The sequence below is a fragment of the Pseudophryne corroboree genome, chromosome 6 (genome assembly GCF_028390025.1).
Source record: "Pseudophryne corroboree isolate aPseCor3 chromosome 6, aPseCor3.hap2, whole genome shotgun sequence".
Classification (NCBI taxonomy): Eukaryota; Metazoa; Chordata; class Amphibia; order Anura; family Myobatrachidae; genus Pseudophryne; species Pseudophryne corroboree.
This window is the reverse complement of record NC_086449.1, coordinates 322,477,546-322,494,691: the sequence shown is the minus strand read 5'-3', so window position 1 is coordinate 322,494,691 and position 17,146 is coordinate 322,477,546. Positions and strand designations below refer to the sequence as shown.

Genomic DNA, 17,146 nt, shown 5'->3' with positions numbered 1-17,146 from the left:
AATCTTTTTCCCATGTTGACCAGTAGTGGTCGATCTATTGACTATTGACCTACGATCCAGATACCCTATAATAAAGGTAACATATACATTTTTTCCATATAATCAAAAGTGCGCCCCAGAAAAGACTTATTGTCGCTTCTGTTTTTTTGCTTCTGCAAAATCTATTTTGGTACATAGTTTAACGAACTATCATCTTGGAGCCCACCAACCCAATGCTAACAATATTTGTATCCCTATATACTGTATGTGATTCATATATATCACAATAAACACAAATCCTGTCCAGATATACAGTATATTGTTCTTTGTCAGATGCAATAAATTGAGTCATTTCCATTAGGTGCACCCTAAGTTTAAGTGTTTTTTTTAAAGCAGATGGCCACCCAACCTGCCCAGGAGGTTCATGGCCAATAGAGTCCGGACCAACAGGGAAAGTTCACGGGTCGAATTCAATTAGCCATGAAACTGCAGTAATTTACTGCGATTGCTGATTTCGCAGCTCTCTTGCCACAAGAAAATGGGCTTTTCACTGGTATTGCCTATTTAATTGCTAATTCGCGAAAATGGGATTACTACGAAAATTGTTGTCAAAAGTAAAAAAATGGGTAAATATGCCTGTATCCCCCCAAAAAAGGTAAACTAACATCAGATAACAGTATAAAGTTAATTATAGTAAAAGTATTTCTGGTACATAAATTGGGTCAAACGACTGTTATATGCATTTAAAAATAAAAAAATGATAGAAAGCTATTTTTTTCAGGGAACATAAAAATGGGGGGTGGTATTCAGTATACCGGTTTTTGGGATCCCGGTGCACAGTATACCGGCACCCGCAAATCTCCGGCACCCGGCATACCGACACCTTTTCTCCCTATTGGGGTTCCACGACCCCCTGGAGGGAGATAGATAGCATGGCGCGTGTGGCAAGGGGCTCATTTGCGCACGCCCCGCTGTTGGCAAGCTGGCGGTCGGGATCCCAGCTCCGGTATGTTGGGCGCCGGGAATCCGGCTGCCGGCAACTCAAAACACACCCAAAAATGGGTATAGGTATGTATTTGTGTCATTTTAGGGGACTTTGAAAATAAAAGTGGAAATAGACTGATTACGCCCACCTGTAAGTCTAAAAACACTTGTTCCACTCATAAAGCACCCCAACATACTTTTCCCATAACTTGTACCCCAATTAAAATCATTTTGCACTTTTTCACCCCCAAACTTACAATAATTAAAAACTACCTATACAGGGTCAACTAGGACTCTAAACTTTAGCAAAGCGAATTTCGAAAAGATGAGGGTATTTTTCAGGGATATTGGATGGGAAGGTTTGTTTTTAGGAAAAAATACTACGGAGAAATGGGAGGTACTAAAATTCCTGCTAGCTAAAAATATTCCTACGAGCAGCAAAAAAAGGAATAAAAATCATAAACCGATGTGGCTTAACAAAAAGTTAAAGGAACTTATGGGCAAGAAAAGGCGAGCATTTAAAAAATACAAATCTGACGGGGAACTAGAGTCATTTCAGCACTATAAGGAATGTAACAAAATATGCAAAAAGGAAATAAGAGTGGCTAAAGTAGAAACTGAAAAACTAGTAGCAAAGGAAAGCAAAGCGAATCCCCAAAAAATCTTTGAATACATTAATAGCAAGATATTAAAGAAGGAGAGTATAGGCCCTTTAAAAGACAAGTTGGGAGTCTTAAGCAAAAATGATAATGACATAGCGGACACACTAAATGATTTTTTTTCAACAGTATTTACTAGAGAGGACCCAATTCGGGGACTAACACATAAGCTCAATAATGAGAATATCCCACTGATAGGTACTTATTTAAGCGAGGAAGTAGTCTGTGACCGATTAAAACATTTAAAGATTAATAAGTCACCAGGTCCCGATGGTATTCACCCAATGGTTCTAATGGAGCTTCACTCTGAACTTGCAAAACCGCTATTTTTGATCTTTAAGGATTCAGTAATATCAGGTATGGTTCCCAAAGACTGGCGTATAGCGGAAGTAGTGCCTGTATTCAAAAAGGGAAGCTGAACCAGGTAATTATAGACCAGTTAGTCTTACATCTATAGTGGGGAAAGTATTGGAAGGTATTCTAAGAGATAGTATTCAGAAGTTCCTTGAAGTCAATAAGGTCATTAAAAGGAATCAACATGGGTTTATGAAGGACAGATCCTGTCAAACCAACTTACTTGGCTTTTATGAAACAGTAAGCGCAAACCTAGATCAGGGTAAAGATGTGGATGTAATCTTTTTAGATTTTGCCAAAGCATTCGACACTGTACCACCATGAGAATTATCTACAAGCTACAAGAAACAGGGCTAGGAAGCACAATATGCACTTGTGACAAAAACTGGTTAGATAATAGGGAGCAGCGCGTTGTGGTTAATGGATCTTTTTCAAATTGAACTGAAGTGCTAAGTGGTGTGCCGCAAGGCTCAGTATCAGGACCGCTATTGTTCAATATTTTCATTAACAACCTAACAGAAGGTCTAGAGAGCATGGTGTCAATTTTTGCAGATGATACCAAATTGTGTAAAGTTATAAATGCGGAGGGGGATGCTGAGTCGCTTCAGAACGACTTAGTTAAATTAGAAGCTTGGGCAGCGAAATGGAGAATGCGCTTCAATACAGACAAGTGTAAGGTAATGCACAGTGGTAACAAGAACAAAAATAACACCTACCTACTAAATGGGGTAAAATTAGGGGATTCTGTACTGGAAAAGGACTTGGGTGCCCTCATAGATAGCAAACTAAGCAGTAGTACCCAAAGTAGGACTGCAGCAAAGAAGGCTAATAAGATATTAGCATGCATAAAACGGGGAATTGATGCTAGGGACGAGAGTATTATACTCCCATTATATAAATCACTTGTGAAGCCACATCTTGAATACTGTGTACAGTTCTGGGCACCTTACTACAAAAAGGATATCCTGGAGCTAGAAAAGGTTCAGAGGCGGGCGACCAAACTAATTAAGGGTATGGAGACGCTGGAATATAAGGAAAGGCTTGCAAGACTTGGCATGTTTACACTGGAAAAGAGGAGATTAAGAGGGGACATGATCAACATTTACAAATATATAAGGGGACAATATACAGATCTTGCGTAGGACCTGTTTTTGGTTAGATCAACACAGAGAACTCGTGGACACTCGCTCAGGTTAGAGGAGAGGAGATTCCGCACAATACGGCGTAAATACTTTTTTACGGTAAGGACGATATGTGTTTGGAATTCCCTGCCTGAGGGAGTTGTAATGGCCGACTCAGTCAACACCTTTAAGAATGGGTTAGATAAATTCCTAATGGATAAGGATATCCAGGGTTACAGGGCATAGTCACACACTATGATTATTATAAAAAAGAGGGGTAAAACGTAACGGCAGTCATCAACTTCAGTCAAAATTTTACACAAAACAATCATGCATAGGAGACCACAAATAGGTTGAACTCGATGTACAATTGTCTTTTTTAAACCTTAGATACTATGTTACTATGGCCCTCATTCCGAGTTGTTTGCTCGCTAGCTGCTTTTAGCAGCATTGCACACGCTAGGCCGCCGCCCTCTTGGAGTGTATCTTAGCTTAGCAGAATTGCGAACCAAAGATTAGCAGAACTGCTAATAAATAATTTTTTGCAGTTTCTGAGTAGCTCCAGACCTACTCACAGATTGCGACCAGCTCAGTCCGTTTAGTTCCTGGTTTGACGTCACAAACACGCCCTGCGTTCGGCCAGCCACTCCCCCATTTCTCCAGACACTCCCACGTTTTTCCCTGACATGCCTGCGTTTTTTAGCACACTACCGGAAAACGATCAGTTACCACCCAGAAACGCCCCTTTCCTGTCAATCATTCACCGATCAGCAGTGCGACTGAAAAGCGCCGCAGAATCCACAGCAAATCTACTAAGTTATTAGATAAATAACTAAGCGCATGCGCCCTGCGTGCCTTGCGCATACGCAATTTGCAACAAATCGCAGCTTAGCGAAAATCGTCAACGAGCGAACAACTCGGAATGACCCCTATGTTACCTCTTTAGTCATTCAGGGGGTGATTCAGGGGTTTTGAACCAAATCTCAAATTTTTTTACTTAAAATGGGGATTTTTTTTCTTTTCATCTGCTCAGAGGTGGTGAATTGTTTTTCATGCTAAAATGACTGTGAATCTGTTTTTGAATACAACTGAATACGCACTGTTTGCAATTCGCTGTAAAATCATGGTTTTTACAGTGAAAACAACTTTTTGTAGCTAATTGAATTCACCCCTAAATCACTGAAGGAACCAGGGGTAGAATATAATGTAGAAAGATTAAATTCATGATGCCAGTGACCACTGTCTAGTGAGGGGTTCAGGTGGCTGAGAAACACATACATCTCATTTGGTACCCACTTCCAATAAAGAGATCATATGAGCAGATGAGTTGTAAGCCACCAAGAGCTTCACTGGAAATCCTTATCTATAGGGGTTATCTGAACATGGTGATTTGATGGGATGGAATGCCCTATGTTTAGCTAGGGCCAAGGCAGAGTAGTTGGGGAACAATGGTAATCCACCTAAATTGTCGGTGTGTTCCATATAGGGAGGCCAATCCCGGGCCGTTTTTTCAATCCCGGGATTCGGGATTGAAAAACGGTCAATCCCGGGATCCCGGGATTGCAGTAGGGATTAGAGAAAGTTGTAGGGAGCAGTGCTGGAGGGAGGGTGTAGGTAGCGGTGCGGGAGGAAGGGAGTGTGTAGGTAGCGGTGCGGGAGGTAGGGAGTGTGTAGGTAGTGGTGCGGGAGGTAGGGAGGTTGTAGGTAGCGGTGCGGAAGGTAGGGAGTGTGTAGGTAGTGGTGCGGGAGGTAGGGAGGGTGTAGGTAGCGGTGCGGGAGGTAGGGAGGGTGTAGGTAGCGGTGCGGGAGGTAGGGAGGGTGTAGGTAGGGAGGCCAATCCCGGGATCGGGATCGGCGGGATCCCGGGATTTGGGCCCAAAAATGCCGGGATTTGAATCCCGGGATTGGAGCATCCAATCCCGGGATTCACGGGATTACACTGCGCATGTGCGGGAGGGAGTGTGTGTAAGTAATACTACTTACACTTAGGCGGGCGGCAGCCATAGACGAACGCTGAACGCGGCGGCACTTCAAATGTGGCGCCGGCCGCCAGCCAATCTGAGCTGGTGGACCGGCAGCCAATCAGGGAAGCTGCCGCGGCAACCAATCAGGAGCGACTGCTGCGGCCGCTTCCCTGATTGGCTGCTGGTCCGCCAGCTCTGGTTGGCTGGCGGCCGGCGCCACATTTGAAGTGCCGTCGCGTTCAGCGTTCGTCTATGGCTGCCGCCCGCCTAAGTGTAAGTAGTATTACTTACACACACTCCCTCCCGCACATGCGCAGTGTAATCCTGTGAGGCCCTCATTCCGAGTTGTTCGCTCGTTATTTTTTTTCGCTACGGAGCGATTAGTCGCAAACTGCGCCTGCGCAATGATCACAGTGCGCCTGCGCCAAGTAAATTAGCACAAAAGTTTGGTGTTTTACTCACGGCCTAACAAGGATTTTTTATCGTTCTGGTGATCGTAGTGTGATTGACAGGAAGTGGGTGTTTCTGGGCGGAAACTGACCGTTTTCTGGGAGTGTGCGAAAAAACGCTGGCGTTTCTGGGAAAAACGCGGGAGTGTCTGAAGAAACGGGGGAGTGTCTGGGCGAACGCTGGGTGTGTTTGTGACGTCAAACCAGGAACGAAACTGACTGAACTGATCGCAGTGTAGGAGTAAGTCTGGAACTACTCAGAAACTGCAAAGCATTTTCTATTCGCAATTCTGCTAATCTTTCGTTCGCAATTCTGCTATGCTAAGATACACTCCCAGTAGGCGGCAGCTTAGCGTGTGCAATGCTGCTAAAAGCAGCTAGCGAGCGAACAACTCAGAATGAGGGCCTATGAACGATGCGTGCAACCACGGGTTGTTCTCATTCAGGCATTCTCTACCAACCATGCAGCTCAATTTTGACTAATGTATGTTGTTGAGCTGCTTGTTCGGGGAATGCGGGGAATGACGACACAATGATATTGCTCATTGATATCATTCAGTGTGTATGCACTCGCGATCTCCCCTAATTAGCGACATAGCGCTGATTGCTATTTAGGGGAGGTCGCCTAGTGTTTTCCTGACTTAAAAGTTGAATACCAGTCAGATGAATCCTTTGATAATTTGTTTCCCTTTACAAACAAGGGTCACTCTGTTTCGCTGTGACATTCTACAGATCAGTTCCAAACATCTTTGGATTTGTCTGATGCCAGCTGACATACTGTATTCTACATACTTTCTTTTATATATTGCATTTTTTAATTATAAACAATTTCACTTAGCATTTTGCTTTTGTTAATAAATTATATATATATATATATATATATATAATGATGAAATGAGTGTCAGCATGGTCATAATGTTCACGTTAACCATATTGAGATTTATCATGTAGACAGTAATGAAATGTCATCATGTTAGTATATGAACATTTCACCCTGATGGCCCAGCGGTGACTTACCTTCTCCTGTTGCTGTAGTGGCTCCAGTGGTGTCTTCCGGGTCACTTTTATCTCTCTCCAAGGATTAGTACATAGGTGCTCTGTCAGACCATGTGTTCTTTAAGAGCCAACTAGAAACAGCTATTGGCAGAGAAAACCTCGATGACAGGAAAAGATACACCAAGTCACAACATTGATGTTTGCAAAAGAAAGAAATAATTCCCTCAGATAATGACCTCAAATCATTGATGTTCCATCAAGCCTTGGTAAAGCGTATGGCCAATCTTCCCATGTTGAGTATCACAAAGTCTGTAGAAGATATCTTCACATGTCGTTAACTGTTGTTTCCAGTGGGGTGAGGCAGATGAGGCAGAGTCTTTCCTGTCATACTAACGTATATGCCAGAGTTCTGACTGTATAGAGAATATGACAAATACAATGAATATATTAGAAATATCTTTTTTGCATTATTCTAGTATTTTTATAGTCAAAACTCTGGAATAAAAAGTCTATGGCAGGTTTGCCTATCTTTTCCGCACATCTGTGATGAAAACTCACTAAATTTCTAGGAGTTTATACTGCTGCTAGGAAGTATTTTGCGTGGAACCGCACTAGTCTAAACAATTTTGCTGAAGTTATAAATTGACGATAAACATGAAATACCAATGTACATGCAGTTATCAAATAAATCCTGAACTGCGAATGATTGGCGGTGCTCCCAGGAATTTTGTAGGTTAAACTACAATTGAAAAGAAGAAGAGAAAGATAAAAAACCCTTGTTTGGGAGCACTCATTTGTTATCATAAATATATGTATGTGATTGAAAGTATGAAAATAAAACTTAACCTTTATTTGTTTCTTGAATAAAAGATTTATGTGTGAAAAATAATTAAAGAATCATGTCTAATGACTGTAGTTCTTTGTGTATAAATCTTGTTTAACCTCTTTACCAACCAAGGTACAAGATGATTAAATAGGTGAAAATATCAGGGAATTGATTGAGGATACCAACTGATTACTTAAAATTTGAGGGTATCCAAAAAATTCACTGTATATGCCTATCAATTTATTGTGATGGAGGGTTTATACTGCTGCACCTGTGCCCACACGACCCCCATGGCTCATATATTGTGTGTAAATCTAGCTCTGGTACTAGCCAGTCCCTCCTCAGCCATTTATCTCACCACACGTCCCTGGATGTTTCGTGTTCTACCTATTTTTAAAAAATCCAAAAATATTTGCATATGACAGGATGCAGTCCTGATACTATAGCAATGTTAAATGTAACATTACCTGTAACAGCAGTACAAAAATATGTTATTTGGGGTTAATGAGAACACCTCTTTTTCATTTAACTAGAACTGAAGAATGCTGTGGAGGAAGTGTTACCTGCTCTGGCAGAGGAAGGAGTGCTGGTGTTTTATCTGAGCAAAGAATCCACCACTGATGGAGTACACAGTCTACTTGACAAAGTGGAAGCTGCTTCTGAAGAGCCAGTTCCTCAATCTCTTAGATCAGATCTTACCCCCAAAGCACCAGCTTTGTATATATACACATCTGGAACTACAGGTAACCTATTTTATTGCCTTATTTTCTTATAATTAGTACTGTAATAATTAGGCAACTTTAATGCATTGCTCTAATATTAGTCACATATTACCCTAGATGTTTAACCTAGCACTGTATCATGCAGAATTTGATCTTATTATTTCTGAGTCTGATATTGAGGTTCATTGCTTGAATTAGACAAGAAACAGCACACTTTGCTGAAAATATCTAGGGACATTAATATGTTTGAGGAATAAGCACAAATGTTCTTCAATTCCACAGAACTTTATAATATTTGCACAACCCAATTCCATCCATACAGAAATTAATAAATAACAAAAATCAGACAGGGGGGTATATTTACTAAAATTCGTATTTTTCAGAATGAGGTTAAAGTTCAAACACGAATGACATCGAAAGTGTAAATTTGCAACTTTTTAAATTTATTACAACTAATTTATACTGCATTCAGATCACAAATGCCGGATCCCACCCGGTAAGAGAAACGTGTCCTTACCGGGTGGGATCCGGCATTTGCTCTGCTATGGTGGCTTTCCGACCCGGCAATATAGCGGGTCGGTTGCCATAGCAGCGGTGGGGCACAGCAGCAGCAGGGCGGGGTTGGAGGCGGCGCTGGGAGATGAGCTCATCTCCTGCGCCGCCTCTCCCTATGCTATGAATCGGAACCGTGTCGCATCGACGCGGCTCCCATTCACACTGCACCTGACCCGGTATTCAACCCGGGTATAATCCTTCTTTTATACCGGGTTGAATTACCGGGTCAGGCGACCCGCTAATTCCGGCAGAGTGCTTTCACATCGCACACTGACCCGTGTCGACACGGCAATATGCCGTGTCGATACCGGGTTATTTGTGCGATGTGAAAGGGGTATTACTAAGCTGTCGTATTCTGCATTTTCGTGTTTTCCGATGTCGATGTCATTCGTATTTTTTGGCAGTGTTTTACGGGAGTGAATAGTAAAACACTGCCGACATTAACACAATGAATCTCGGCCAGATCTGTGAGATCCGTGCAGGGCTTCATTGTGCACCTTTCGTAAAAAAAAGAACATTGTTACAAATCTTTTAAAAAAATTGCGTGGGGTCCCCCCCCCCTAAGCTAAACCAGCCTCGGGCTCTTTGAGCCGGTCATGGTTGACAAAATATGGGGGGGGGAAATGACAGGGGTTCCCCCATATTTAATAAACCAGCACCGGGCTCTGCGCCTGGTCCTGGTTCCAAAAATACGGGGGACAAAAAGCGTAGGGGTCCCCCGTATTTTTGAAACCAGCACCGGGCTCCACTAGCCAGGTACATAATGCCACAGCTGGGGGACACTTTTATACTGGTCCCGGCGGCACTGGCATTACATACCCGACTAGTCACCCCTGGCCGGGGTACCCTGGAGGAGTGGGAATCCCTTAAATCAAGGGGTCCCCACCTCCAGCCACCCAAGGGCCAGGGGTGAAGCCCGAGGCTTTTCCCCCCCCCCATCCAAGGGCGGTGGATGGGGGGGCTGATAGCCTTTTGATAAAAATGTGAATATTGTTTTTAGTAGCAGTACTACAAGTCCCAGCAAGCCTCCCCGCAAGCTGGTACTTGGAGAACCACAAGTACCAGCATGCGGTGGAAAACCGGGCCCGCTGGTACCTGTAGTAGTACTACTAAAAAAATACCCCCAAAAAACAGGACACACACACCGTGACAGTATAAGTTTATTCTGCCAATCAGGGAGCGCCACGTCGTGTGCTCCTGTAGTGTCTGTGAAGCAGCACACGGCAGAGATACAATGTAGCGCCTATGTGCTCCATTGTATCCAATGGTGGGAACTTTGCGGTCAGCGGTTGACCGAAAGTAACCTCACCGCTGACCGCAAAGTTCCCACCATTGGATACAATGGAGCGCATAGGCGCTACATTGTATCTCTGCCGTGTGCTGCCTCACAGACACTACAGGAGCACACAGCCAATCAGGAGGGTGCCACGACGTGGCGCTCCCTGATTGGCAGAAGGGACCCTCTTTGACAGTAGTCAGGGGGGGTCCTGGCAGTCGGGGAAAGGGGTCCCATGTGAAAACATGGGACCCCTTTCAGTGCGTGGTCGGGTTTCCGTTTTTTTGTTTTTCCAAGTACGTGGATTATACAAAGAACAGAAGGTACACTGGATTATGTGAGTATAATTTTTTTTCACAGGTTCCTCTAGGATTCTACATGGAGAAGAGGACCGAGCCTCGTGTGAACATAGGTAAGTATGTATGTTTGGAGGTGTGCATGTATGTAATAAACTTATACTGTCACGGTGTGCGTCCTGTTTTTTGGGGGGTATTTTTTTAGTAGTAGTACTACAGGTACCAGCGGGCCTGGTTTTCCACCGCATGCTGGTACATGTGGTTCTCCAAGTACCAGCTTGCGGGGGAGGCTTGCTGGGACTTGTAGTACTGCTATTAAAAACAATATTCACATTTTTATCAAAAGGCTATCAGCCCCCCATCCGCCGCCCTTGGATGGGGGGGGGGGGCAGCCTCGGGCTTCACCCCTGGCCCTTGGGTGGCTGGAGGGGGGGACCCCTTGATTTAAGGGGTTCCCACTTCTCCAGGGTACCCCGGCCAGGGGTGACTGGTCGGGTATGTAATGCCAGGGCCCCCGGGACCAGTATAAAAGTGTCCCCCGGCTGTGGCATTATGTACCTGGCTAGTGGAGCCCGGTGCTGGTTGATTAAATATGGGGGAACCCCTGTCATTTTTTCCCCCATATTTTTTTCAACCAGGTCTGGCGCAAAGAGCCCGAGGCTAGTTTTGCTTAGGAGGGGGGACCCCACGCATTTTTTCCCAGAAAAATTAACACTTTCCCACCCCTTCCCACTGATAAACATGCACGGATCTCATGGATCTGTGCATGCCTATCAGAACACGGTAAAAAAAAAGCAGGTCTGTTTTAAATCTGATTTTTTTTTTATGATTTGTATTTTTTCACGGCAGTGTTTGGCTATTGCCGGCAGTGTTCGTGAAATACACTTTTTAGTAAATTACCGAGTTGTATCAAAAAACAGTCGTATTTGACCGATGGTGTATTCATTCGTATTTTTTTCCTTTGACTTCCAAAAAAATATGAATGCCCTCATCACTGCCGAGATTTGAGTTTAGTAAATTCCCGAGATGACACTTTGAAGAAAAACACCATCTCGGTCAAAATCGGGAGCTTAGTAAATATACCCCAGTGTGTTCCCAAAACTGATTAATATAGACCTATTACTACTCATCTTTTGTTGGTTCCCAATATATTGTAACAGATCACCAGTGATGGTTCCACTGCCTTAGTGGAAACAGCATCCCCCATTTCCATAGACTACAGGCTCTGCTCCCAAAAAGAACTGGGGCTCTTCCAGGCTGTGGGGCAGGGGTAATTATATATTGGGATCCCTGGAGAGGTAATTCTGCCAGTTCACAAATCCATTATAAGAGTATGATCATTCTAAAACTTCTCAGTAACTATTTGATAATACACAATACAAATCCTTCTGTATTTAGTCTCTATTGTAATTGGGTGTGAATATTTTTTTTATAATGGGATAATAATAACCATCCCACAAAATCCAACACCAGACTGTTCAGTATGAGCACAGCCAATCACATGCTGTATTTGACTCTGGCTTCTTATGATCAAGCAATGTCCCAGTCAATTTAGACAATAATCATTTAGCAATCAGTCTGTCATAATCTTTTTTACATTTTTCTATATCCGAGACTATCAAATAATATCGTAGATGTTGCAAAGAAAGGGGTGCAAATACTGTACATTTATTGTTTTTGCATGCAGGTTAAATACTGGCTGTGTTTGCTTGAAATGGCCAATCTTTAAGAATGACCTAATAGTGCATGAATATTACTTGACACACTACTTGTGGTGATGACCATACTGATGCACATCTCTTCTAGGTCTCCCTAAGCCAGCTGTTTTTACTCGAAACCGGCTTTTGTCAAGCTCCATGTTAGCTTCGTTCTCTGGAGTTACATGCAAGGATGTATTGTATGTACCACTGCCTTTGTATCACAGCTCTGGTCTGTTAATTGGGGTTCGTGGATGCATTCAGCAAGGTACACCTAATTTCAACCGATTTACTATTAAATTTTCACCATTTCTCCCCAGTCTGTATGATATTTTAATCAAACACATTTGGCCATCCACAGAAGTAGGCTGCAACATTTGGCCTATGAGAAAAGCAAGTCACTGGCTCATGTAGCTGCATGTCACAAGAGAGAAAACATGGGGGACTGGTTTGCCCAGTGTTGGTATTTTTGTTATTCCAGAGGAATGCTCTACAAGGAAATATTGTGGAAGAATCCTTACTCATCTCAACTGCAGTCCTGTACTGTCTATTAGCAGGCCTGACTATTCTGAGAAGTAGGTATACCCATTATGCAAATACTGGGTATACAAACAAAGTAGAGCTACCACTCCAGTAAGCAACTCCACTCTGTTTATTGTGGGTCTTGGGTGCATTATTGTTATTATATAGGGCTGGGGACCACTACTGTCTGCCTTGCATGTTAGCTGTGATGGAGCTCTGACCAGTTCCACATACTGGGGTCTCCCTGCTCTTGGGACATGGCCAGTATTCTGCACTACTCTAAGGGTGGATGTACACTCATGTAGGTCATTTAGTTTGAGTCACCTTTCTAGGTCACTGCTTAGATCTCAGATTATGGAGCAATCAGATTCTTGCCAAAACAACAGTAAAGGGACCATAGCCTAAAGCCAGTCACTGATGAGGCTGTGAGGCTGAGACCAACCAGTAGATCTTCACCTCCAAGCAGCTCAGGCCCGAGTGCTGTTTGCAGCAGTATTCATATTCGCACACAATACCAGAGCCACCTTGCTGTAGTGTTCCCATTCCTCACATTAGTACCACTGATTACACAAATTCTCCTCCTGTTGGCCCATACAGTAGGTGGTTCTTCATTAATTGGATCTACAGTTGGGGAAATGGCCCACTATTTGGCTTAAAGGGTATAGCAAACCCTACAAGCCTGTACCTGTAGATGGATTGTAATTCTAATCTAGTGCTGGGGATCACCTCTTCATGATCACCTTTGTGTGGCATAGCCCAAAGCATTGTCGTACTACTCTTACGGTGAATGCAATTCAGGGACGTGCAGTCAGGGGAGGCAGTGCCTCCCCTGTGATTAATTATTAAAATTATACAAAGAAGATACTTATGACACATATGGGTATATTCAATTAGCAGTGATAACGGACTTTTCACGTGAAAAGTCCGGTTTTCGGGTGAAAAAACGGACTTTTCACGTGAAACGCAATTACAGCCTATTCAATTATCCTGGAAAATTTATCGGTGATCATTTTTTCACTAATTTCACTTCACCTTCTCTGAAGCAGGTGAAAAGTTGGGAAAAGTCACTATTTTAAGGTAAAAATGTTTGGATATGGTACAGAACTCCTGAGACACCCCCCTTAATGACTAATTAGGCCCGCTGAAGTTTTAAATTATTTTTAATTGGCCAATAATGACATGTCATTTTTGGGGTGAAAAAGTAAAAAGTGATGGAAATTGGGGTTCAAGGTATGGGACAGGTATATTGGGGTGCTTTATGAGTGGGACAGGTGTTTTTTAGGCTTGCAGATGGGAGTAATCTGTCTGTTTCCACTTTTTTTTTTAAAGTACCCTAAAATGACCCAAATATATACTTATACCCATTTTCATGTACCCCAAATTTAATGAGAGCATTTATTTTGCTCAAAAAAACTTGCTTTCTATAATTTTTTTGCATTTAAAAAAAAATGCATATAACAGCCATTTCACACAATTTAAGTCCCCAAAAACTCTCTAATGTGATCTCTAACACACTTCTCTTCTGTTTTCCTATGTTAGTTTAGCATTTTTTGGGGTACAGGCTGATTTCCCCATTTTCACCTGCACTTTTCACTGCAAGAATTTTCACGTGAAACCCGGTCGGAATTGAATAGGTCGAAAAACGGAGCGTTTTCGCTGCAATTTTCAGCCGATTGCCGCAAAAAAATTTTGGACAAAAAATTGCCGCGAATTTGCGGATAATTGAATACCCTAGATAGTCTGTGTCATAAGTATCTTCCTTATTTAATTGTAATATTTTGATGTGTTTAAATGACTTTGGGAGGCACTGATAAAAGTGCCTCCCATAGATAATGGGAATGGGGGCAGAGCGGGGGGCCCAAGATATGGAAAGCGGCACTTCAACAAGTTCCTCGCTGACAGGGACACCAGCCCCATGTCAGCGAGGCACCTGTGATTGGGCAGCGGATCCAGTGCTGGATTCGCTGTCCAATTACCCACGCGACGCTGGAGGCGGAAGTGGCGGCGGGACCCTGCGGCTGTGACTGGCGTTGGAGCGACGGCCCTGAAGCAGGAGTGAGGGGTGAGTTCTCTCTCTCTCTCTTTCTCTCTCTCTCTCATCTCAAAATGTTGCGCAGCTTGCAAGTTCCCGCAGTGCTCACCTCTCCACCTGGTCCTCCGCCTTCAGATCCCGGATCTGTAGCAGGTTAAAATCTTTGCTGTCCTGGGACACCGGCTCCGCTGCCTCCTATTGCCCCGATTTCCCCTCCTTCCTGGCGGCGGCGCTGCCCTTCCCCTTCGGTGCTCAGACTAATGTTGCCAGGTGTCCCGTTACTAAGTAACGGGGAGCTCCGCTGTCAGTGACTGATCGAGCCGGGTGTGTTCCTAGAAAAGGGCAGCCCCACACCCTGATCTGCCTCAGGGGGCCCCTACATCTTTTGTCCCCCCTATTTTTGGAGCCAGGACCGGACTAAGAGCCCGGTGCTGATTGTCTAAATACGGGGAACCCCTGTCCAATTTTTTCCCTCACGCATTTTATTAAAACTTTTTTTTAACCCATTCAGACCCTTTTCCGTTAAGTTAATGGAAGCCCTGGAGAACAAAATTGCATTCGTGATCTCCTCCCACCCACTTCCCAGTCCCAAACACTAATTTTAATTTTTTTTGCTATAAAAATGTACAATATATCACAAGTATGATGAGCAGGCAGGCAGCGGACATTGTCGGCATTGGAGTGAGATGCAAATTAGTGGTGGAGGGCTGGGTCAGTTGATGGTGGGCGAGTTTTTAAGCCATTGGTGGTGGCAGTGGGCATCGAGTCAGGGGCACTAGCGGGCATTTGCTCGGCAGCGGTAGAGGTCATCGGCAGGATTTGGCGGAATTATGGCTGTAGTGCCTCACCAGCCAATGACCTCACCACACGCCACTGGAATGCATCCTCATTGAGTTTGTATATTAGTTGCCACCCAGATTCCTCCTTGGTTCTGAGACCAGTCACACAAAAAAGAAAAGGACTATATTACTTGTTACAGAATGAGTGTCTGGCGCCTCAGATATTTGTAGAGCCCTAGCATGCAGCTCCTTTCAGCTTATATAAACAAGAATGAGTATTCCCACGGCTGGCACTACATATCACTATACTGGGACACCCACAGGCTGTTTACACACAAAATACCAGCAGACAATGTATACAGGGTAAACAGACAAACACAAATGAGCATGTGGCTGGGGTACGTTGCAGCTTATCATGCACCGCTAGTACATTGATGTGGGAAAATATTTTCACAAGCAATATCTGAATTCAAAATGCTTAAAGTGTATTTAATACAACATGCAACAACAGTGCTGTATGTTTAGAAAACAGTTTATGCATTTTGAAAGAACAGGTTTTGCAGAGTTGTGAATTTTTGTTAAACAATCTGAGTTCTGCCTTTGCTTTGTTATTCCTTGTGTACAGTGCCATGTAATATAGAGCATTAAAATTTTTTAAAAAAAGATTATTTTCCCTCTCTAAATTCTTAATTAGCCCCAGTGCTTAACATCCGCTAGTGTTTTTCAGGGAAACCACAATTTTGGATCTGCCTACTTTAGTAAATACCAGCCCTATGGCTTAGCAGCCTGGATTGTTTTGTCTGGCTTGTATTTATTTCATTCTTCCTCTCACTTTTTCCACCCTCCCTTTCTCTCCACCCCATCCGCAGTCTCTTTCTCTCCATCTCTCTCCTCCTCAAAAACTTTCTCCCCATCTCTCCTTCTTCCTCCCCCGCTGTCTTTCTCTACCGCCACCCCTGACTCTTTGCTGTGCATCTCTGACACTGGTGGGAGAGGTCATAGATACCAACTGCCATTACATTCCAATTTGATGTTGTCAGTTTTTACCAGCAGACAATTTTATTATATAGGCTATAACAGGGAGACTAATAATAAACCTTATACTATAGTAAAACAAACATCAGGGATAAGCAATATCAGCTGGTTTTAACTACTAAAGAGAAACCAGAAGACTTTATCCCCATGCCATATTTGAGAACCAGACACATTGGGGGTTATTCAGGTTTGTTAGCAAATCAAAAAGTAAGCAATTGGGCAAAACCATGTTGCACTGCATGTGGGGCAGATGTAACATGTGCAGAGAGAGTTAGATTTGGGTGAGTTATATTGTTTCTGTGCAGGGTAAATACCAGGGACGTGCAGGCAGGGGAGGCAGTGCCTCCCCTGTGATTAATTATTCAAATCATACAAAGAAGATACTTATGACACATAGTCTGTGTCATAAGTATTTTCTTTATTTAATTGTAATAATTTGATGTGTTTAAATGACTTTGGGAGGCACTGATAACAGTGCCTCCCATAGATAATGGGAACGGGGGCAGAGTGGGGGGCGGGGCCAAGCACTGGGCTGTAAAAGCCCATGAAAAAAGATGTGGAAAGCGGCACTTCAACAAGTGCCTCGCTGACAGGGATTCCACCCCACATGTTAGCGAGGCACCTGTGATTGGGCAGCGGATGAGGTGCTGGATCCGCTGTCCAATCACCCAGTCATGTCAGTGACTGAGCGAGCCAGACGTGTTCCTAGTAATAGACAGCCCCACACCCTGATCTGCCACAGGGGGGCTGAAGATCTCTCTCTCTCCTGTTTTTCCCCCCTCTGTAGGTATTTATTTTCATTTTTACAGGTGCCGGGTGCCCCTATTGGATTCTACTGGACAAGTGGACGTGATCAGCGTGGGATGTAGGTAAGTAATCTCTCTCTCATTTTTACAGGTA

General features: G+C 43.6%; 1 protein-coding gene across 1 annotated transcript in view; it reads left to right on the top strand.

The window, feature by feature from the left end:
• The window catches only part of LOC134932158 (long-chain fatty acid transport protein 2-like), a 226,555-nt gene that overhangs the window by 93,574 nt on the left and 115,835 nt on the right, over window positions 1-17,146 (top strand). The window contains exons 3-4 of the mRNA XM_063926305.1: window positions 7,866-8,075; window positions 11,988-12,146. Of these exons, the coding sequence (XP_063782375.1) occupies window positions 7,866-8,075; window positions 11,988-12,146 (369 nt within the window). The remainder of the gene's footprint in view (window positions 1-7,865; window positions 8,076-11,987; window positions 12,147-17,146) is intronic.